This window comes from Adiantum capillus-veneris, chromosome 10 (genome assembly GCF_014529385.1).
Source record: "Adiantum capillus-veneris isolate H3 chromosome 10, ASM1452938v2, whole genome shotgun sequence".
In the NCBI taxonomy this organism is placed as follows: Eukaryota; Viridiplantae; Streptophyta; class Polypodiopsida; order Polypodiales; family Pteridaceae; genus Adiantum; species Adiantum capillus-veneris.
Window position 1 is genome coordinate 164,138,157 of NC_140940.1, and position 22,206 is coordinate 164,160,362.

The 22,206-nt window shown below is 45.7% G+C and overlaps 1 protein-coding gene across 1 annotated transcript in view; it reads left to right on the forward strand.

Annotated features, from left to right (window-relative positions):
- The first annotated feature begins 9,202 nt into the window (after positions 1-9,202).
- The window catches only part of LOC147450000 (alpha 1,4-glycosyltransferase family protein), a 74,258-nt gene continuing 61,254 nt past the window's right edge, over positions 9,203-22,206 (forward strand). The window contains exon 1 of the mRNA XM_086522345.1: positions 9,203-10,798. Coding sequence (XP_086378471.1) covers positions 9,306-10,798 — 1,493 coding nt within the window. The 5' untranslated portion in view covers positions 9,203-9,305. The remainder of the gene's footprint in view (positions 10,799-22,206) is intronic.

The window sequence follows — 22,206 nt, forward strand, 5'->3', positions numbered from 1 at the left end:
AAATTAAGGATGACTGCACGGATTAGAGTGATAGCTAACCCAGAGAAACTTAAAGCAATTAATAGCAAGTTACAAATGGCCAAATTGGAATACAAATCACCACCAATAGAAACTTGTAGGACTAGAGAATTCTTGCTTAGAAAAGCTAAAGCCTTTGAAAAAACTGTCATTGTAATTGATCATAAATTAGGATTATAGGGGGTTGTTTTGGGGGTGTGAGTCACTTGGTGTTGGGTGCAGGCGGTTATGGAGGGTGCCATCGAGGAGATGATATGGCGTGGAGGAGCAGAAAAAAGCAGAGAACGAGAGAAGAGGAGAGTTTTGACAAAAAGAATAAAAACATTTGTTGTATTTTATTCAATATCCTTTTACATATAAAGCCTCATAGCCATGCAAACTTCTAAACATAAGTGAAGTCTATCTGCATGCTTTTAGGAGATGTTCCCACGGGATTAGACCACAGGACTTGAACCCAACAATCCCCCCCTCAAGCCCGAACTAGACAAACCACTATCATGATGCCTCGAGTTTTGGTGTACTCGTCAACCGTGAGTTTTAGGTTCTCTCACAACCAAGGATTTTGGTGTATCCATAACCTGGTGCTATGATAGTGAACCCCCCCTTGAACGGATAGGGTGTAGGTTAAAAATTAGCTACCAACAAACAGAGTTTTTGGTTCACTGCCAAACCTTGGGTTTAAGGTGTACCCAGTAACCTCATGAGAAGCGGGACAAAAATGGACTGAGAAAAAATGTTTGTGGGAGGTCTTACCACTTATGTATGTGTGGCAGTGTCTAACCCGTACAAGTATTTATCATGGCATGACTGACAATAGATAAAGTAAAAGAGGCTTTGACTGAAGAGTGTATGATGGTTTTGACAATAGACAAAAGATGACAAATCTATGACACTAAATTGGAAAAATAGTTTATGAAATCTTGTACTACATGTTGGGGTAAAGCTTCATGTGGCCGGTTATGCCAGGTGCCCGCCCACTATACTTATTCATTATGTACATAATAGAATAAGGGGCTCACCTGCAAACACAAGGTCTCCTCTTCTCCTCTCTTCCCCATTGTTGCACACACTCACACACGCTCTCGTTCGCACTCTTCAATTGGTATCAGAGCTCAGGGATTGGGAGCACCATTGGAGCTCAGTGGGGAAGCAGGCAGAGAAGCAACAAAAAATGTAAAACCTTTGTGTAGATCTGTTTTGACCTATCAAAACGTCTTCATTCAAGCCGATTTTCGTAGGCCCCGACCAATTTTTTTTCCTCTTCAACTTTGCAAAAGAAAGTTTTCTCAAAATCTTTGTCAATTTTGATATATGTCACTTAAACTGCCTGCACGTCTAGGGTACACAACTGCAGATTTTTACAGATTTGTTTCAACCTGTAAAAAAATCACATTTCAGGTCCATTCCCACGCTCCCAACCGTTTTCGTGTGGTCTACAACTTTGCAGAAAAAGGTTTATGCAACTTCTGAATGGTTTGGGAGATATGGGCTGACCGGTTGTAGGGTATTCATAAAGTTGAAGATTATGTATGCCTATTGTGGTGATTTGCTACATTCGGAGAGCTCGGATTGGGCTTTGTCATTCTCTTGTTTTGCACATTGATGTTTTGCTCTTGGTGAAGAGAGTGTGGGTTGATATTTTCAACACATTTGTGCGCATACGTTGAGAACACTTTGTGGATGTATGCATTCTTGTGGACTCTCAGGATTCGAGAGTGGATTCTTCACATGTTATGTACATTGACTGGTACGATTAAGCAGATTTCAGGAGTGTGGTGCACGGATTTGCAGAGAGTTTTTGCAAGCATTTTTAGCATAATGGTGAGCTGAATTTTTAGCTGATTTGGATGCTCTTTGATACACATTTGGTACATGCTTGATGCTCGTTTATATTGCCATGTGGATGCACCTGATGTGTGCTTTTCGGCGGATGGTATTCTTCGCCTTGCAATGGCATATGTAGGCTGATTTTCAGTTGTTTTGAGCATTGATTTGTGTCATATTTTGGTTGCTTTGCATCCAAGTTTATGCTAGTATATGCCTCGCTTGTAGAGTGCGGTTGATGCATTTTGTGTTTCGAATTCAAGATTGTTTTCCAAGTTTATGGAGTTGAGACTTTGGGGCAGCTCATGTATGCTTGAGTGAAGATTTTGCGCATGATTTTCTCATGGTTTTGAGCATGTTTATGGCATGTATGATTATTATGTTTTGATAGCCAAATACTGTCGTAACTCTGTCGGATTTTTCTTACAAGTTTATTTGTTTATGCGCATGGTTTGCAATCGTGTTTTGATTGCATGTGGCACTCAGTGGCTGCTTTGCAATAGTGTTTTGGCATCGCATTGTGAGAGTGTTTGCTCACCGGATTATGTCATTTGGTAATCTCTTCAAGAGGGAGATTGTTGATGATAGTTTCATCGATTATCACATAGTGCTCTTGGATTAGAGCGGGTGTTTTGGTATCATTTGAGCGGTTTTGCTCCCTTGTTTGTTACATTGATCGCCATATTTGCCGATACTTCTCTTAGACAGCTTATGCTAGCTTATGTTGTATTTTGACAGTACTTGGTGTATGAGTTAGCCAGCCTTTGGCTAGTGTCAATTGATCGATTTTTGCTTGGTCTTATAACAGGTTATCACCATGGATTTAGCATGTACATCATTGTAAGGGTTTGTGATTTTCCATACAAAGTTTGATGGTTTAAACTTTGAGCATTGGAAAGCAGGTATGCATGATGCATTGACTCAGTTGGGCCAAATGTTGTCACTACATGGCATGGATGCTAGGTCAGAGTCTATGACTGACGATGAGTGGGAGGACTTGGATGAGCTTGCACATTCGACGATCATGTTACACCTTGGTGAGTCTGTCTATCGCATTGGTTTGGATGCATGTACAACTAGACAGTTATGGCAAAGATTGTGCAATGCTTTTGGCACAAATGAGTCTAGAGAGATACCTATAGTCAAAGGACGATCTTGCAGACATAGAGATGTTGTGTGTTGGCATTGTGGTCATACAAAGCATGTACGTAGGCGTTGTTTTTGGTGGATGAGACAGTGCAAAAGACAGCACAAGAGGGATGCTATCACTTTGGATTATGTGGGAGCAGATGTAGTGTATGTGGCTACGCATGACGGAGATGTCGCCTTTGCTTCCATGTTTACTCTTGACTTTCTTATGTCGGTTTTTGACGACACATTACACCTTCGCATTGGATACTAGATGTGAGTGCTAGATTTCATGTCACGCCGAGTCATGAATGGTTTAACACATATGCTAGTGGTATGCTTGGACATGTGTGTCTAGCTAATGGTTCAGTGCATGACATAGTTGGTGCAGGAGATGTCAGACTATTGTTGTTGAGTGGTACATCATACGTGTTGCGAGATGTACGCCATGTGCCAGGTTTGACGCAGAGCTTGATCTCTGTGAGTCAGTTACGAGACAACGGATGCCAGGTAGTACTCGATGAGTGCAGTTTCACATTGCATCATGGACAGCTAGTCATAGTGAGAGGTGCTATTGTTGACACGATTCATGCGATGCGAGTAGGTCACGTACAAGGCGGCACAGTCTTCGTGAGTATGCAGCCATGCAGAGAGACGAGGCATGTCTCCTTTGCGAATAGGTTGCATGATGCTCCAATTTGTGAGCATGTTGAGCCAAATGTGCAGATAGTTGGGCAAGCAGAGCATGTCATTCATGGATACGATAACAGATATGGATGGCTTGAGTGCTGAGGACTCAGCCATGATTTAGTCCTTCATGGATATGCTTAGGCCAAAGGCTGATGTGTGTGAGTTAGAGCTAGGCATTGCTCTTGCCACACAGGGTTCAGGATAGACAAATGATCTTGGTGTGCATGTGACATGTGATGGATTCCAGGGATCGAAGTTCGGGTGTCAGGGTGATTTCCATGAGTGGAGTTCTGAGTTAGATTTGACTGAGATGGTCAAATTGGCAGATATTGCTAGGATTGCATCAGCATTCGAAAGTCTCATGTACGAGATACTCATCTCGAGACCCAAGGTTGCATTTGCAGTAGGTGCATTTCAAGTGGGAGCAGTTACTAGTGCAATGACTGACATTGGCCTTGAGCATAGGGGCACTTTGCAGCGTATGGTGAATACCTGCAGGATGTGTGTGGATTTGGTGAGGAGTATGGTGTCGATCGCTCTATACTTTTTCTACCATTAGAGCTAGATGCACACAAATTCAGTGAGCCAATGGGCGTTGGCTGAGGTCATACTTGTGATGGCCTTGTACAAGTTTTGTACGATTTTCTTTTCTCTCTCATGGCCACATTGGCCTTTACGTAGGAGGTTGTTGGGGTAAAGCTCCATATGGTTGGTTAGGCCAGGTGCCCACCCACTATACTTATTCATTATATACATAATAGAATAAGGGGGCTCACATGTAGAGAGTGATTTTTAGCCCCTGCAAACACAAGGTCTCCTCTTCTCCTCTCTTCTCCATTGCTACACACGCCCTCACTCGCGCTCTTCACTGCAATCTCAAAGCAGATCTTCATGTGTAGCATTTGTTGATGTACTGAGTGCTTGAAGCAAATCTTCATGGTCTGCATCACTTGCCTCATTGCTAGCTGTATCCGAACCACAAAAGCTCTCCGGATTTCCAACTGCATTAAAAAAATTTTAACAATCGAATGCCGATTGCCACTCTCTTTCTACCACAGCAACCGCATGAGCGAGAACCTCCTCTTGAATGGAAAGAGGGCCAATACTGTAGTGGGCGAACAAAGCCTAAAAATAAAAAACGAACTTTGTGGGTGATGGCTGATGGTGAATTTGTTGCAGACGACAGCACCGATGGCAGGAGTTGCTCACAATGAGCTTTGGAGGTAGTTTTAGCAGGAGATAACGTGTTGAGAAATCATCAGCATGCCAACGCAAATCGATTCAGGGTAGAGATGACGGATTCTGAGCAGGTCAATGACCATGTTTGTCCCTCTACAAGCGACAGTTTTCGCGAAGCTGTCAAACACAAGCCTTCGAGGTGCGATACTCCAAGCTCTGATATCGGTGTTGGGTGTAGACGGTTATGGAGGGTGCCATCGAGGAGATGCCATGGTGTGGAGGAGCAAAAAAAAGCAGGAACGAGAGAAGAGGAGAGTTTCAACACAGAGAATAAAAACACTTGTTATATTTTATTTAGTAGCCTTTTACATATAAAACCTCATAGCCATGCAAACTTCTAAACATAAGTGAAGTCCATGTGCATGCTTTTAGGAGATGTTCCCACGGGATTAGACCACAGGGCTTGAACCCAACACTTGGTACCTCTCTATCCATTCATTGTAGCATATTCTAATAAGCTTTTATGTTTGGATGGTGGCAGGTACCGATCTCTCCTTCACCTACCATGAGACGCAACTACTCCTCCTAGATTGCAAGTTGTACTTTGTATACTTGATGAATCAATTCATCAATTTAAAGAGTTGGATCAATTTTTCATATCGTGTCTTTACAATTGAGTCATTTTTTGAGGTCTACTTGTTAAGTTTGATAAAATTTAGTACAATTCAGTATATAGTTGTGTAAAGATGGAAAAATAAAGCAAACACAAACACACTATGTTCCAGATAGTCCTTGGTCGGGGACTGTCACTATATAGTGAATTGTACCAAACAATCAACATGTTATTACTTTTTTGTTCCTTCATATGAGGTTGGATGGATTTCATCCTTAAGTAAACTTGGCTATGCCGACATCAAGGACCTTTTGATTCCATCTTTGGGCACTCAATGCATATTGTCTTGTTTTAAAGGCCATGACTTTCATAAAAAGCTTTTGGACTCTGAAAAGGAGGCTATTTCAAGTCACTCTTTATCTGCTCTTAGCATAGCCTCTGTCAATGACTGGATTTTCCTTTTGGTTGTAGCTAGGAAGAACCTGCCTAAGCTTCTCTCTTCTCTAGATAATTTTCTTCTCACTCTTTGTTTCATTGATTTCCAAGATCGCACAGACTTGGAATTCTACTTTACTTCCCTCCCTCTGTTGTTAATAAGCTCTATTTCATTAACAATCTTTCTGCTGCTCCCCTTGAAATCAAGCATAATGAAAAAGTTGTTAACCATTGCTTGACCTCGATCTTCTTAACCCCGAGGAAAGAGAAGCCATAGAATCTCTATCTATTTTGAACTCTGATAAGACTGAAAATCCATCTCTAAGGTCTTTTCTGATGCTATCCCTCTTCTCCCTCCTAGGAAAGTTGAACTTGATGCTATTCGTCTTGATAATGAGCTTTGGGGTTTTGAGCTCATTAAAGCACGAGGTGTTGTTGGTCATGAGGTGGTAGACACACTGGAGTTAAAAAGTATTGCCACCACTTTTATAGTATTGTCTCGTCTGTTACAAAAGTTTCTCAACAGGAAGTAGAAGCTTTTTGACAAGATTGTTGCACATACATGCAAGGCTTTCTAAGCTCGAGTAGTGGGTGTCTGTGAGTTTGAATGCAATTTTTGGCCTAGGTGTGGAGGGTCTAAGCGGGATCTTTTGCAATTTTGTGTGTTAGTAATTATCATTCCTTGATTATCATTAGGAATATTCATTAGGTTTACTCTCCTATCGCATATCTCATGCCTAATTAGTATTCCATTGGTCAGCATGAGCATGTTCTTGAGTTAAAGACCCTTGGGCCACTACTCACTGGCTAATTGGAAGCCTAATTAGCATTAGAGCTCATTAATTTTCCATTAGGAACTTGCATTTGCATTCAATAGCTGCACCTCGCTTTAGCAAAATCGGCACTTACGGTTTGGTGTGTGTGCATAGCCTATCCCAAGAGCTTTCATTTGAGCCTATGCATGCCAAATTTGAGTTAAATCTCAATGAGATTTAATGCTCCAATTTGAGCGCTCAAAATTCCCTTTGCATCAATATTAATTTGAACTCCCAAACTCTTAAAACTAAGCCCATTCTCCTCCTCATCACCCTTCCATTATTAGATGTGTGTGCATTTGTGGGCACCCCTGCAAAGACTGAGAGTAAAGGGAAATTTTTTTACTTCTCGGTACAACCAAGGCTAGTGGGTCAACTTAAGGTTGTGAGGGACCCGAAGGTCTGGGGGTCAAGTCTTTTGGCTATTTTTAGGGGAGACCCGTCGAGCTAGAGACTTCAAAAGACGCATAAAACCGTTATCCTCAAACAAAAACAAAACTTCAATAGTTTCCTATGGGCATCAAACAAGAACTTCAAGGTATCAAAGGTCAATCCTTTCAAGCTTCAACAAGCGGATATTAGAAGGCCTTCCAAAGATATCAAGAGCTCCAAGTGCCTCTGACCTTCAATTCTCTCGAGCTTCAAGAAGCCTCAAAGGGGAGCTACATCGAACACATCAAAAGCAATCAAAGAAGACAATTTTTCATGAAGGGTGACTTCACTTACGTGAAGAAGTATTTCACATTGAAGGGAAATTTTAAAGTACGCATTAAAATTGAAAATATTGTAGCCAAGCACAATTTTTGCAATGTATGTCACTACATCCATCATTAAGGACGATAATGTCATTGTGCTATTGTATGGAGTCCAGACGTTGGCCTTAGAGAGTCTCCAAGTGCAAAGACCGCTCCAAGGCCCATGGGAAAAATTCAAAAAATCACTTCGAGGGGAGGGAATTTGGCAATAGCATTTGCATCCTCGTTAGTAGTTTTTGCATCAGTATTTTGCATTGCACTTGTTTTTCAATAAAGCCTGATTGCACAACAAAAGGGGGAAAGAAGCACTTGTTCAAGGGGAGGATACGAAGACAAAGACCATGAAGCAGTTGAAGACAAATCATTGAAGAAGACGAAGGTGCTCTTGGATTAGAGCGAAGCATACATTTTTCAGGATTTTGCTCTTGGATCAGAGCGTTGGTTTTGCTCCTGGATTGGAGTGTGGCTCTTGGATTGGAGTGTTATGTTGTTTGTCTCTTGGATTGGGGATGTGTGTTGTCTGTGCTCTTAGATTGGAGTGTTGTCTCCCTTCATCAAGTTGTAGCCCAAATCTCAAGGGGAGGATTCCTCCTTTGTTGTCATCCTGTGTGGATACCATGTGTCATCCTTAGTAGATAAAGAACCTTCATTGTATTGATCTAGTCCAAACCTCAAGGGGAGGATTATAAGGTGTGATCTTTGTCCTAGAGTCAGTAGGGCATGAGTCAAGGAGAGAAAAGGTGGAATTATCCCCCATGTATTGGTGCAAGGCTGTAGAGCTACTTAAAGCTCATTTCATGAATAAACAAGCCCGTTTCTTTTTGCATTACATCTCTCTCTTGTTTATGGTGAGAGTGTGATGGCTTAGCAACTACTCAAGATTGTGTTTATGAGTCCAAGTTAATTGATCTTGGAACCTAGTTCGCTTGAGTGATAATCTAGCCTACGCACACACTTGCACGACGTTTCTCTTTCATCCACCCTAGCTAGCACAATCCCACTCCCATCAAGTTTGTCAATTAATGTCAATCCTTTGGTCCTAGCAATGAGCTTAGAGTTGGAGAATTTGTTAGAATCCACATCTAAAAGCTTGACTTGAAGGAGATCAAAAGGTAAAACAGAAGAGAGGAGGTGTTTGGTTTGAAGAGCTAAAGTCTGACATTGCTCCACTACTTCAAGAGTAAAGCTACACAAGAGAGCTATAGCAAAGATAGTAAAAGGGTAACCACCTTTCCCTCATTCGACCCTCGCCTAGAGCAATGTTCGTGCGGATGGTTGGTTAACCACGATGCAAAATTCGTTTTGAGACTTGTTTCTTAATTCCTTTTGAGAATCTCGTCTTTCAATGTAACTGCCCAACTAAGACCACATCAGACATCCTATTGCATGACATTGCATATGTGTGTGTGTGTGTGTGAGAGAGAGAGAGAGAGAGAGAGAGAGAGAGGAGAAGAAGAAGAAGAAGAGATAGGGAAGAGTTGCACCAAGGCTACTTGGGGGAAAGACTTCTCCAATTCGTCATTATAGTAGCGAGGCACATTTCTCGTACTCTTGCAAACATCCCATTTACCCTTTCATTTTTGGAAGGGAGTACGCTTTCATCATGTTTCTCATTTCAACGGAATACGCTATCATGCCGGTGAAGAATACAGCAGCGCATTTCTCTTTTATGCTGCAGCCAATAAAATCGCTCCATCCCAACTTCATTATCGTTCTCCATTTCTGCAACAAGTTCAAGGTGCGACTCATCTATCCGACGAGTTTTGAACTCAAGACGGTTTCCGCAGGGGCGAGAGAGTCGCCAGTGTGTGTACGCAAAAATGCCGCGATTTGAAGATCGTAGCCTCCATGGAGCGCTCCCGCTTGCTCCGTCACGCTGGTCGCAAGCATCAAACCCACAGGCTCAGCGTCGTGTATGTCTTGAGCTCGGTTTTGCTCTTTTGCATGCTTCTTATCTTTCATTCCAAACTTTCTGCCGCACATGCTAGCAGTCTCGCTCGTCTCTTCAGCTCTCCCATCAATCAGCGAGCGCCTGATTTTACCTCACTGAAGCTGAGAAACGGGACGATCATCAGAAAAATGGCAGAGAGGAAGCTTGGGAAGAGGAACGGATCTCATTTTTCAAAGCAGGGAGGGGTGAAAGATGCAGATAGTGGTATAGAAATTGAAGCTGTTGCTGATTTGGGCATGGAAAAAGCTGTTGAGAGGGGCAGCATGACCATTGGAAAAGTTTTTCCAGGGGCTCAAGGTATAGCACAACCTATCAAAATGCATGCATCCGTAATACAAACCCTACCAAGATGGGACCCTCTTGAAAGTATAGGCGACAGAAGAGAGATGGGTATTGTTAAAAGAGACAAGTCCAGACAGAAGAGCCCAATATTTCCAGCAATGAAGTGGGATCATCTGCTTGGAGTGGTCCGGCAGATGGGTAAATTTCAAAGCTCATCGAATCTGCTGCTATCCAGACAAACGAGGTTGCACTTCAAATTTCCACACCTCAATGTTTCTTTAGACAATGTACATGGTTTTGGCTCAGATGATGAGCCTTTACATCAGTATGTCATCAATAACCTCGAAAAAATTGCAAGTATTGATGATGCATTGCTTTTTAGTATTGATAAAAGTGAAAATGCTAATTTGCGCTCATGGACTGACAAAAAGCTTAAGGCAGATTCATACAAGAAAGAAAGGTCAAGCAAAGGTTCTGTTGATTTGTTAAACCCCATGAACAACCCTCTTTTGCAAGACCCAGACACATCCAGTCCCAATGGCCTCAATGGATATGACAAAGTCATGTTGAAGGCATTGCGAAAAGCCAGTGGTAAGTCAAGTCTAGAAGCTGAACATGGCAATACTCATACTAAACAGGACATGCTTGCTACAGATAGGAAGAACAGAGGAACTGTTGAGATTTCTCGTGATTCTGATCATCAACTTGTAAATGCTGCCGAACGATCAATCCTTGAATTCTCAAAAATTGCTCATTCTGAGACTGTTCAAAGACAGGAACACACAGACAGCTTTATGAGTAAAAATCAAAGCCCATTATCCGAGTTGATTATGGAAAAGAAGTCAAATCCAATTCTGGACAGCAGAAAATGGGGATCCTATCCAGGATTGGACTCAAATTTGGCCTTTTCTGATTTTTTGGAACAGTTTTTAGAGGATGAAAAGTGCTCACATAGAGTTTTCATGGCTTGGACAACTCCTTCTTGGACCTACACTGTTAGATACCAACGTGGACTTGAGAGTCTTCTGCACTTCCACCCTGGAGCATGTGTTGTAGTTTTCTCCATGTCAACCGAGCTCGATGTTTTTACGAGTTTTGTGGAGCAGGGGTATGCAATATCATCTCCCAAGTTTGACTGATATTTCTATGCTTTTAACATATAAAGTACACTATCTCTGTCTGATGTTAGTTGGTTATTGTATGGATGTGCAGATAGTTACATTATTCACCTTAAGCTCTTGAAAGGCCAAAGAATGCATTTAGACTGGTAATTCAAGGAACAATTAAGATAATGATGGGATGCTCATGTCTAGTACATAGCTCTACTTCATACTACTATTGAGGTGGTGGATAGATAGCTTGTATGTGATCTACTTGTTTTTTATGGAGTTTGTACCCTTGAATTTCCTTTTGAATGCAGAGAGAGACCCAAAGCTGAGCATTAATCTGTGTTAACTCTCTCTCTCTCTCTCTCTCTCTCTCTCTCTCTCTCTCTCTCTCTCTCTCGATATTGTACACCCAAAAGAACAGACAGAGGAGCAGCCAACAGTGGAGAGGTCTGCCCGCACTACTGGCATTCTCATAGACTGAGCATTGGAGCTAGGGAGACCTAGACGACCCCGATGGAGAAGAGGAGCTACACAGTTTCGAAGGAGGCTTCAGCAAAGGATTCGAGCCATACTTTTTCGTCGTCCAGAGTGCACATGAAGATGGATCTCCACTTCCCTCCCATATTGTATACACATTGTATTGCTTAGTTCACACATTTCACGCCTTTCACCTTTCACACCTGTCAGCTTAGTTTAGGTTTCCGCAGTATTTATATTTTGTTATCCTAGATTAATTTATTTTGTTAATCTGACTTTGTATCAGATACACCGCATTGTAACTTTCTGGTCTCATAGGTCACTTTGGCCTTTTGAAGACGTTAATATAACATTTCATTTCATTTCTCTCTCTCTCTCTCTCTCTCTCTCTCTCTCTCTCTCACACACACACACACACACACACACACAAAACACACACACACACACACATGCACGCACGCACGCACGCACGCACGCACGCACAAGTGTGTGAAGTATAAATGGAATCTGAGAGTTCAGGTTGACTGTTCCTTTTTGGCTGGATTTCTCTTGGGATGCTTGTGGGAAACTTGGGCTGGCAGGTAGGCCTTGATCTCTTGATCTTACACCAGAGCAGCAGATTGCACCCCTCCTCTTGAGCAGTAGGGGGAAGCTTTTTCACTGGAGCTCGGTACAAATTTGTAGGGAGGAGTATAGTAGCCAACCAGCAGATGTGGGAGATCATCTTTGCTCAATCTCCCCAAGCTGGAACTTTTAGTGTGGCAGTAGCAAAAAGCATGCCCCACGACTTTTATTATGCTGGCCACTTATTAATAATATTAGTATTATTAATAAGAGTTGCTTCACATGCTTATAAACTACCTAGGCTAGAGAACTAATGACTAAATGCGACCACTTCCTTGTGCCTACACCTAGCAGACAGGGGCGGTGATAGTCTGCAATCAGAGGCTATGCAACTAACTATAATTGCTTGGACATGCACGTCCTGCGAGCAGGCTCACAAAGGTGCCAAAACACTTCCTAGGCTATCCTAAGCCCTAGTAGTAGGAGTTACAACTTACAGCTTGTCCACATGCACATAAGGTTAGATGTGCACGTGACAAGAAGGAAGCATACTGTAACATTAACGTGTATGGAGGTCTAGTAGATAGTTTAAAAGTGGGGAGGTGGTGGAGGAAAGGGGCAGTATGAGAAGGGGCAAGGTGAAGGGAGGGCCCCAAAGCAAAGTGTGGCGTGGGGGGTGCAGCTGTGGAGAGGCAAAGCTGGGGAAGCAGTCACAAATTGTTGACGTGTCAAGTCACCGAAGAACGGAGACAACCTTCAGATCTCGGCCGAGGGGCCTAAACCCTAAGAAGCAGAAGCAACAATAGAAGAAGAAGCGGAAGAGTTCACACCAACTTATTGGACCCCGTTCGATGGGGCCTAAGTGACTAAAGGCATTAAAATAAAGCATCCAAAGAACTTGCGCAGAAGATGATGATGTGGCAGCTGTACGAACGCCTGTGATTTGCGTTGGCAGTGCCACATGGTAGACTGTACAGATTTTTGAAAATTGCATGACAGGCTGTACGGATCTCCGCGTTTTACACTGACTGTTGACGTGGCAAAGCTGTACGGATTTTTGCTTTTGTGCTGGCAGCTTTTGGGCATCTGCTTTTGGGGTAGTTGCTTTTGAGTTTATAGCTTTTCATGTAAACTGCTTTTCATAGGCCAAGGGCCTTTAAATATGATCGAAGGGCTCATTCTCTAGCATGCCTCCTGGAGAAGGTGCAGAGTGTGAGTACCGGCATCGTACCGAGTTCAAGTAATATAAAGAAATACCGAAAGGGGCGCCAAGGTTTGGAGCAATGCTCTTTGGGGTGGAACTCCGCCACTCCCTGTCTCGTGTGTCGTGCATCGCTTTCAGTTCAGTTGTTATTGAAGTGCTAAAAGTCTGTTCTTTTCTATTGGCACATGGTGCGCGTCTTGTGGTAGTGGTATCATAGCTTCATGCGTGTGCTTTTCTGAAAGCATACCGGTCCCACCAAAGAGTAGATAGAGCAAACCGGCGCTTCCAAAGGCTACTGGAATTTTAATTGAAGAATCTTCGTGTCGTGACCCCGGACTTATTAGCGACTCCCACGCTTACTTCATCGCTCTGTCTTACAGGACATAAGCCATAAAGATCACTTGCAAGAGAAGGATCCAAGATTTATTTTTTTCGAGTCTGTTTTTCTAGAAGCAGTGTCATATAGAGGTTGATAACTACCAAACTGCACACCCCAAGGACTTTGCAAGCTTTCAAGAAAATTTTTGCCCAAAGTTATGTCTTGTTGTCACAAACTGTTGACGTGTCAAGCCAAGAGCAGTGCCAACCTTCAGATCATGGCCGAGGGGCCTAAACCCTAAGAAGAACAAGTAACAGAAGAAGAAGTCCTAGCAACTTATGGGGACCCGTCCGATGGGGCCTCAGTGACAAAGGAATTAAAATAAAGCAGGACCCACCAATACACAACCCTGATTTTCCGCCGATTGCTGACGTGGCAAAACTGTACGGATTTTCGCGTTTCACGTTGACAGTGCTGACGTGGCCGATTTTTGCAAAACACACTGACAGTGCTGACGTGGCAGCTGTATGGGATTCCGTGATTTACGTTGGCAGCTTTTTGGCATTGCTTTTGAACCAGAAGCTTTTGAGTTTGAAGGCTTTTCATGTAAACTGCTTTTGGGGCCTAGGGCCTTTAAATATGAGGCCATGGGCTCATTCTCTGGCATGCTTCTTGGAGAAGGTGCAGAGCCTGGAGTATTGGCTTGTACTGTGTTGATGCAATATAAAGAAATACCGAAAGGGACGCCAAGGTTTGAGGCCAATACTCTCTGGGGTGGAATTCCGCCGCTTTGTGTCGCGTGTCGACTCTCTCTCTCTCTCTCTCTCTCTCTCAGTTTAGTTGTTATTGAAGTGCTAAAAGTTTATTCAATCTGTTCTTTTCTATTGGCACGTGGTGCCCCAGAGACTACTGTAAATTGCTATTTGAAGTATCTTTGGGTCTCGACCCTGGACCTACTAGTCACTCCTACCCTTACGTCATCGCATATCGGGCGTGCTCACGTCTTCATCGCTCTATCTTACAGGGCATAAGCCATAAAGAACCCAAGACATGGAGTTCATGGATTCAACAGAATATTTGCAGTTTGTGCTCGACGAGCTTCATTACATTCTTTCGCGGCATCCTCGGCAGAATCTTTCGATGCTGCGAAGTTTTCAACAATTTTAAACTAGATGTTACCCCCTCTGATGCCCCAGGTGGTACCTCCTCCTCCGACACTAGAAAGTACGAGGTCTTGATGCACTAAAATTGCATACCCAGGCAATCTCATCCAATTAGGAATATTCAGTGGTTGGCACATCACAATGCAACACAAATGCTCACATATGCATGTTACAAGACATAGAAACATAAAGCCGCCGATGAACACTCCTCCCGCATAACCTAACAAGGTCCGGGCCTGGATATATTCAAAGACTCCCTCATCACTCCTCCCGCATAACCTGAAAAGGTCGGCCGGGAGATATAGAGGCCTTTTACAACCAAACGCCCCCCAGACCGCAGCCTGCGTCGTTTGGAGGTGCTGAGAGTAACCACTGCTCAGACTTCTTAATACTCCTCTCGCATAACCATCCAGGTTCGGGCCAGGAGTCACAACAACAATTATTTACAAGCATACAACCAAACGCTCCCCAGGCATCGGCCTGCGTCGTTTGGAGGTTTTCTAGCATACAACGGAACGCTCCCCAGGCATCGGCCTACGTCGTTCCTAGGTTCAAACAATACCAAAACAATATTTTTTTCACTTCTCCACCCAATCATTGAAACCAGTATTAAAACCAGAGTCAAACAGTTCAAATTGGCACCAAGACAAGTTCAAAACAGATACCATCCATTTCAAACACATTCCAAACAAGATCACCAAACAAGTTCAAACAAAACTCAAACTTAAAAAGTAGTCTCGACATTAGCCGAGCTCGAAAAGTCGACTGACTTTCCATCCTGAAACCTGCACCAAAAGTTAGGGTTAGGTTCCTTCCTTGAGGTCGTAGCCGAGCACAGCATGGGCCATCAGCTCTTGGACAGACAGTGTTTCTTTGGCGGCGATGGTAGTCCCAAGATAGCAATTGCACTGGACCTCCAAGGTCATCTACTCGTGAAGAGACATCTACTGAGAGATGTCGAGAAATTTCAAGTTATAATCGGTTTCCATGGCAAGCATTCAGGATACCCCATTCTGCCAGAAGTTGCACTCCGAAGGAAGATGTCAAAAACTATATAACTTCGGGCAACTTTTTTTCTTGAAGCTTGCCAAGTCCTTGGAAGTGTGCGGCTTGGTATCTATAGACATCTGCATGGTACTGTCTCTCAGAAAAACAGCAGCTCGAAACAAATCTTGGATCCTTCTCTTGCAAGTGATCTTAATAGCTTATGCCTTGTAAGACATGAGCGGTGAAGACGGGAACGTGTCCCCGATGCGCGATGAAGTAAGGGTGGGAGTGGCTGATGAGCCCGGGTTGGGGGACGAAGATACCTCACTCGAATAGAATTCCAATAGCTTTATCTGCTCTTTTGTAGGACCGGGCCCGGGTTGGAGGACGAAGATACCTCGAATAAAATTCCAATAGCTCTGTCTGCTCTTTTGTAGGACCGGTATGCTTTCAGAAACGCTCACGCCTGATGCTCTAATACCAGTGTCACAAGACGGGCTCCACGTGCCAATAGAAAAGAGCAGACTGAACAGACTCTTAGCACTTCAATAACAATTGAATTGAGAGAGAGAGAGATGACATGCGACACGAAGTAGCGGAATTCCACCCCAGAGAGTATTGGCCCCAAACCGTGGCGCCCCTTTCGGTATTTCTTTATATTGCATCAACACAGTACAAGCCGGTACTCCAGACTCTGCACCTTCTCCAGGAAGCATGCCAGAGAATGAGCCCTAACCTCATATTTAAAGGCCCTTGGCCTGAAAAGCAGTTACAGTAAAAAGCCTATAAAACTCAAAAGCTTCTGGTCCAAAAGCAATGCCCAAAAAGCTGCCAGTGTAAATCACGGAAATCCGTACGGCTACCACGTCATCAGCCAGAGCAAAACGCAGAAATCCGTACAGCCTGCCACGTTAGCACTGCCAGCGTGAAAAGCGAAAATCTGTATACAGTTCTGCCACGTCAGCAGTTAGCGGAATTTCCGGAAATTTGTTGCTGCTTCTTCTGTTGCTTCTACTTCTTCTAGGGTTTAGGCCCCTTGGCCGGTAGCTCCGTTCTTCAGTAGGTCGACACGTCAACAGTTTGCTACATCCTGAGCGTGCCTCGACGTCCTTAGTGCAACCTTCTGCTCCCACGTCAGATAGATCCCCGGGGCCACCTCCGGCCAAGGGGGCTAGACCTGCTATTGGACTAGTACCCGATATTTATGATATACACCTCGAGAGTTTTGATGAATTATGCAGAGCTTATGGAAAAGTCAACCGCTTGAAAGCCCTTATTCTCTTTGACCCCGGATCTATGGAGAACTTCATCCATCCAGAATTCTTGAAGCAGATGCACTTTGATTATGATGCAAAGGGTGGAGAATTGAAGTTGAGCTAGCCATGGGGCAAACTCAGAAAGTGGTACCGCTCATTGGTGCTCTTCCAGTGACTATACAAGAATATCATGGAAAAGCAGATTTCCACATTATGAAGTTGGGCAATTGCGACGTTCTCTTGGGCATGCCCTGGCACGACAAGAATGATGCAACTCTCCAGGTTCGGAACCGAACCATCACCGTGATGCAGAAGGGCAAGCCAGTTGTCCTCAAAGTTCGTTTGTCCGAACAAAGCCTTGAATGACCTCTTCAGTTGTTTTCTAGTTAGATACTTTTGAACATTGTTTGAGAAAGTATTGTTTGAAGTTTGTTTGAAATGGATGCTATCTGTTTTAAACCTGTCTTGGTGCCGATCTGAATTGTTTGACTGTGGTTTTAAATACCGGTTTCAATGATTGGTGATTTTACTCCCGGGTGGAGAAGTGAGAAATATTGTTTTGATATTATTTGAACCTCGAAACGACGCTGATCGATGTTTGGGGAGCATTTCGTTGTATGCTTGAAAACCTTGGAACGACGCAGGCCGATGTCTGGGGAGCGTTCCGTTGTATGCTAGAAAACCTCCGAACGACGCAGGCCGATGCGTGGGGAGCGTTTGGTTGTATGCTTGAACCTCCAAGCGACGCAAACTGCGGTCTGGGGAGCGCTTGGTTGTATAGTCCTCTGAGCTCATGGCCCGGACCTTTTTAGGTTATTTGCGTGGCGAGTAACGAGATAGTCGTTGAGTAGCTTCATACCGCAGACCGTTTGTCTTGGGGGAGTGCTTAGCGGCGCTGTTTGTTGTGTCTTGTAACATGCATATGTAAGCATTTGTGTTGCATTGTGATGTGCCAACTACTGAATATTCCTAACTGGATGAGATTGCCTGGGTATGTAATTGTAGTGCATCAAGACACCCGTGGAAGATCAGTGCGGTTTGGGTGTGATGGCTAATTTTACTACACAAGCATATCAAGAGTTCCGATCCTACTCGACGGGAGCTCGTTGCTGCCCGCGCGCGCGCGTCCCCCCCCCCCTTGCTGCACGCGCCACTCCCTCGCCACTGCTCCCGCCTCCCCCCTCCTCCCTCGCGCTGCCCTGCCCGCTGCTGTCCAGCCTCCAGCGCACTGTTGCGCTCGTCCAACCAGCCCTCGTGCCCCCATTTGCCGACGATTCAGCCTCCCGCCCCCTGGCCTCAACCCTCCTACCCCCCCCTGTCCCCTTTTTCTATCCCTTTTCGCCTTCTACGTGCTTGTAGGCTGTTTTTTCAGCTTGCTGGCACTCGCCTCGACACCAACGACCCTATCCTCTCAGTAGCAGACACAGAATGGCGGCCTCTGCTCCACCTCAGAGGGACTCTACAGAAGCCTCCTCGACTGACACCACGGAGCCGACCCTTCGACTTGCTCTTTCGCCAGAAGAGCAAGCTCGCTTGATGGCCGAAGTGGAGCGCTTGCAGGCCACTTCGGTTATCTGTAAAATCATTGGCACTCGGCCCAGTAGGTGCGAAGTTCGGGATTTATTGCAGGCCCGTCTTCTCTCCGATGTGGGCAAGATTACAGATGTCCAGATCCTCGGGAGAGGGTACTACCAGGTCGAGTTTGAGTCTGCAGATATGGCGACCAAAGTGATTTCGATGAGCCCGCTCGGCATCAGAGCAGCTCGAGCTTACTTCCGACGTTGGCATCACGGTTTCGACCCTACTACAGATGTGCTCGAGGAGGAGGCAAACTTGCCGATTTCGATTTGCTTTCCAGGCCTGAGGCGAGAGTACCATCCCCTCCTACACAGGATTGGTTCCATGTTCGGGACAGTTTCGGAGTCTCCACGGACGGCAGCTTTGGTTGTGGCCAAGGCCGCAGGTCTACCTACTGTGCGGGTTCTTGTTTGTGACACACTCCCTCCCCAAGGTGGTACTGCTGCCTAGGGCGAGTGGGGGATGGATTAGACAGAGTGTGGAGTATTTGGGTCTCCCGAACCAGTGTTTCATTTGCAGACAGATGGGCCATATGGCAAAGGCCTGTCTTTGCAGGAGGCCTCGACCCACAGCGCATGCGCAGCCGCCCAAGGCTGAGCATGCCAAGCAGCTAGGTACACAGGATACACAGGCTGGTACTTCGACAGAGACTAGTGACTAGCCAGCTGATGGTTGGCAGCAGGTGCCTGGCCGTCGTTGGCAGGGGAGAGCTCACCCCACTGCTCCCCCTGGTGGCCGACCTGCTGCAGCTCAGCAGGCCTGGGTTCCGACTGGGAACCGTTTCGACCCCCTTCAGCAGGTCCTGCCTGAGGAGGCCTCGTCCACTTCTGTTCCTCCACCACCGCCTCCTCCTCCCTCAGCTGCTGTCGCCCCGCCTCCCCCCCCCCCCCCCCCACCTCCACCTTCGCCCCCCGCCTCTCCCCTCTCCTCGATGGGGCCCACAGCCTCGTTCCCGGACCCCTCCGCCACTCCTCAGACACAGGGTATTGGCCACGCTTCTGCTGCGAGGCGTTCTCTTGGTAGTGCTTTCGCTACGAGCCGTGTGGCTCGTGAGGGACAGCGCCACTTGAGGCCGCCTTTTTTGGTGCTCACTTCTCCCTTTGTAGCGATCTCCAGAGGTCTGACCAGCTTCGACATTCGTAGACGTTGGGATTTCTTCGATTACAGCTTCACTCGATTTCTGGGTGATTCCTCTTCCGACTTGGAGGAGGCCAGCTTTCGAGTCCACGTCCTCTTTCTTGCAGCTAGAGGCAGTGAGGCCCTAGACACAGCGGTGGGTTTCTCCTTTCCGTTGTGTGGTAGGGATATCACGAAGTGGACCCAAGACACAGTCCTGGACTGGCTCCAGACACAGGCTATTGAGTTCTCACATCACACAGGGGACTTAGCAGTGACAGATCTGGTGCAGACACTTTGGCCTCTTGCCAGGTTCAGCATGACACCTCCAGATGTAGCAGGTTGCAGGCACATTGTGGTACATTTGTTTGCTGACACTCAGTGCCCTCCGTGTTATGTCTTTGTGCATGAGGATTCTTGGACAGAGGATGTAGCCCTTCGGGCTGCACGCTCGGCTTGGGCCTGGGCGGGACAGTCACTTCTTGCGCGCTTGTCTAGAGGTCGTTCGGATGCGGATTACTCCCCATCCAAACCGGCCTCAAAGATAGCGAGGTTGGCTGCTGTTGCACCATTTGCTTTCTCTCACTGACTCCATGAGGATCATCTCATGGAATGTGCAGGGATTAGGAGGGCCCCAATTTCAGTGACAGAGGGGTCGGTTGCGTCAGGAGTTGTAGAGATGCCTTGTGGGTGGTGAGATTGACATTCTTATGCTGCAGGAGCATCATCTTGTGAGAGCCGCATTCGGCGACACCGAATATGTGGTCAGATTTTGCGTGGTCACTATGAGACTTTTTGGTCAGCTGCTTTTGGACCTGGAGGCATCCAGGGTGGGGTATGTATGACTATTGCGGAGTCTCTACAGCAGGCCATTGTGGGTAGAGGGATTATTGTGCCAGGCAGGGCTCAGTGGATCACTATGCAGGTTCAGAGTTGCCTTGTGGGCTTCCTGAACATATATGCGCCCAATGTGGCGAGTGCACGAGCAGAGTTTTGATCACAGATTGTTGAGTCTCTGCCGCAAGCAGAGCAGTGGTGCATTGGGGGTGACTTCAACATGTTGGAGGACCCTTCTGACAGGATTGGTGGTAGCCACGCTACTGTGCAGGGAGTTGAGCTGGCAACTTGGAAGAGGTTTTGTATGACTGAGGGTTTCGGATGTGTGGCAGTACTCTAGCTTTGTGAGGCCCCCAGACAGCCTGCCTGGCCTTCTCTCGTTCGGACCACAGAGTGGGAGGAGTGAATCTATCGCGGATAGATCGCTTCTACACTAGTGACTTTTTCTGTGACTCGGGTGGGACAGTTGGCATCCTGCAGGGACTTTCTTCTCGGACCATGCTGTCATCAGGAGGTATATTTTTCCTGTTGCCTTCCGTAAATAAGTACTAGATATTTTTATTTATTTTTACTTGTTTTTCTCGGAACCCTTGAAAAGGTGTAAGTGGACATTGCATGGCCAGTGTGAAACGGCTGCGGCCGAATAGGTTTCTCACAGCGAGAGTCTTGGTCGGTTAGTCTGGGACTGGTCGGGCCAGTTAGCACTGAATTCTGATGAGTATGGAAGCTTGTGTGCGCCAAATGAAGTCTGGGCCACTCGGAAAGTTACTTATAACTTTATAAGTCAGTGGGAACTAGAAAATTAACTCAAAAGGGGCAAACTGGACACATGGCGGCTTCTGGGGAGTTTGCTACTTCCAGCTGAAGAGGGGGCGCCCAATTTGAGAGAGGAGGCTGATTTTTGATGATAAGTGAGCTACAGTGTGTGTGTGAGTAGTGGGTGCAGGTCTACAGCTTTAATGGAAAGCTTGCCTTCTCCTCTATCTCATGTAGCGCGATGATTTGCTCTCGTGGATCTCTCTCTCCCCTTTGGCACATATGGTAATGCCCCACTAGTTGGGCTACTCAGATGAACATGTACAGTTCTGGGGGTTTATGCGCGTTTGCCAAGGCAAGAGCCTTCTGAACAGGAACCGGATTAGCTAATTGCTAATCCCCCACAGGTACGCACACTTCCATTGCGAAAGATTGCGAGTTTGGAGAGTTTTCTCGTGTGAAAACTCGTCCAATTCATAGGGGAACTGTCCCATTGCGTGCGGGAGCCCTTGGGACACGCGTAGGCGTGTTCGCTCCGCTAAAAACGATCCGAAACAGCGAATTCCAGCCTGCTGTGTTTTTCTGCAGGTTTAGGGTTTCGCACCTAAATTGCAAGGGAACCTCGGGGGAGCCTCGTGAGAGCCTTGGGATGCATGTATAGGCTTTTGGGCACCCGGCAGTGAAAAACAGGGAATTACAGCCCGCTGAATTTCTGTGACAGCTCACCAGAAAGCTTCCAGATAGCGAGGGAATCCGTCCTAGACAGGTGCTTTTGACCTATAGGGGTTTTTGCGCCATTATGCTGCCAAAATCAGGTCGAAAACCTGCGTTTTCAGCCCTCACCAAGTTTGGACAGCTTTGTGAAAGCTTGTGCGAAGTGGTCAGATCGTCTACTTTAATTTGAATAAAGAAATACCGAAAGGGGCGCCAGTCTTTGGGGCCTATAGGGTGTCGGTCTCGTGTGCGCAGTGACATTCTAGTCGTTGGACGCAACTGTGTTCTCTTCCCTTCTCAGTGCTTTGTGTAAAGTTAACAGGTAATTGAAATAGTACCGCCCTCTACGTTGTACAAGCCGGTTATATGGTTCCATCGACGGGATAGTCACTTTTTCTTCAAAACGTGCAGTGTGGATTGTTGTGGGTGAAAGCAA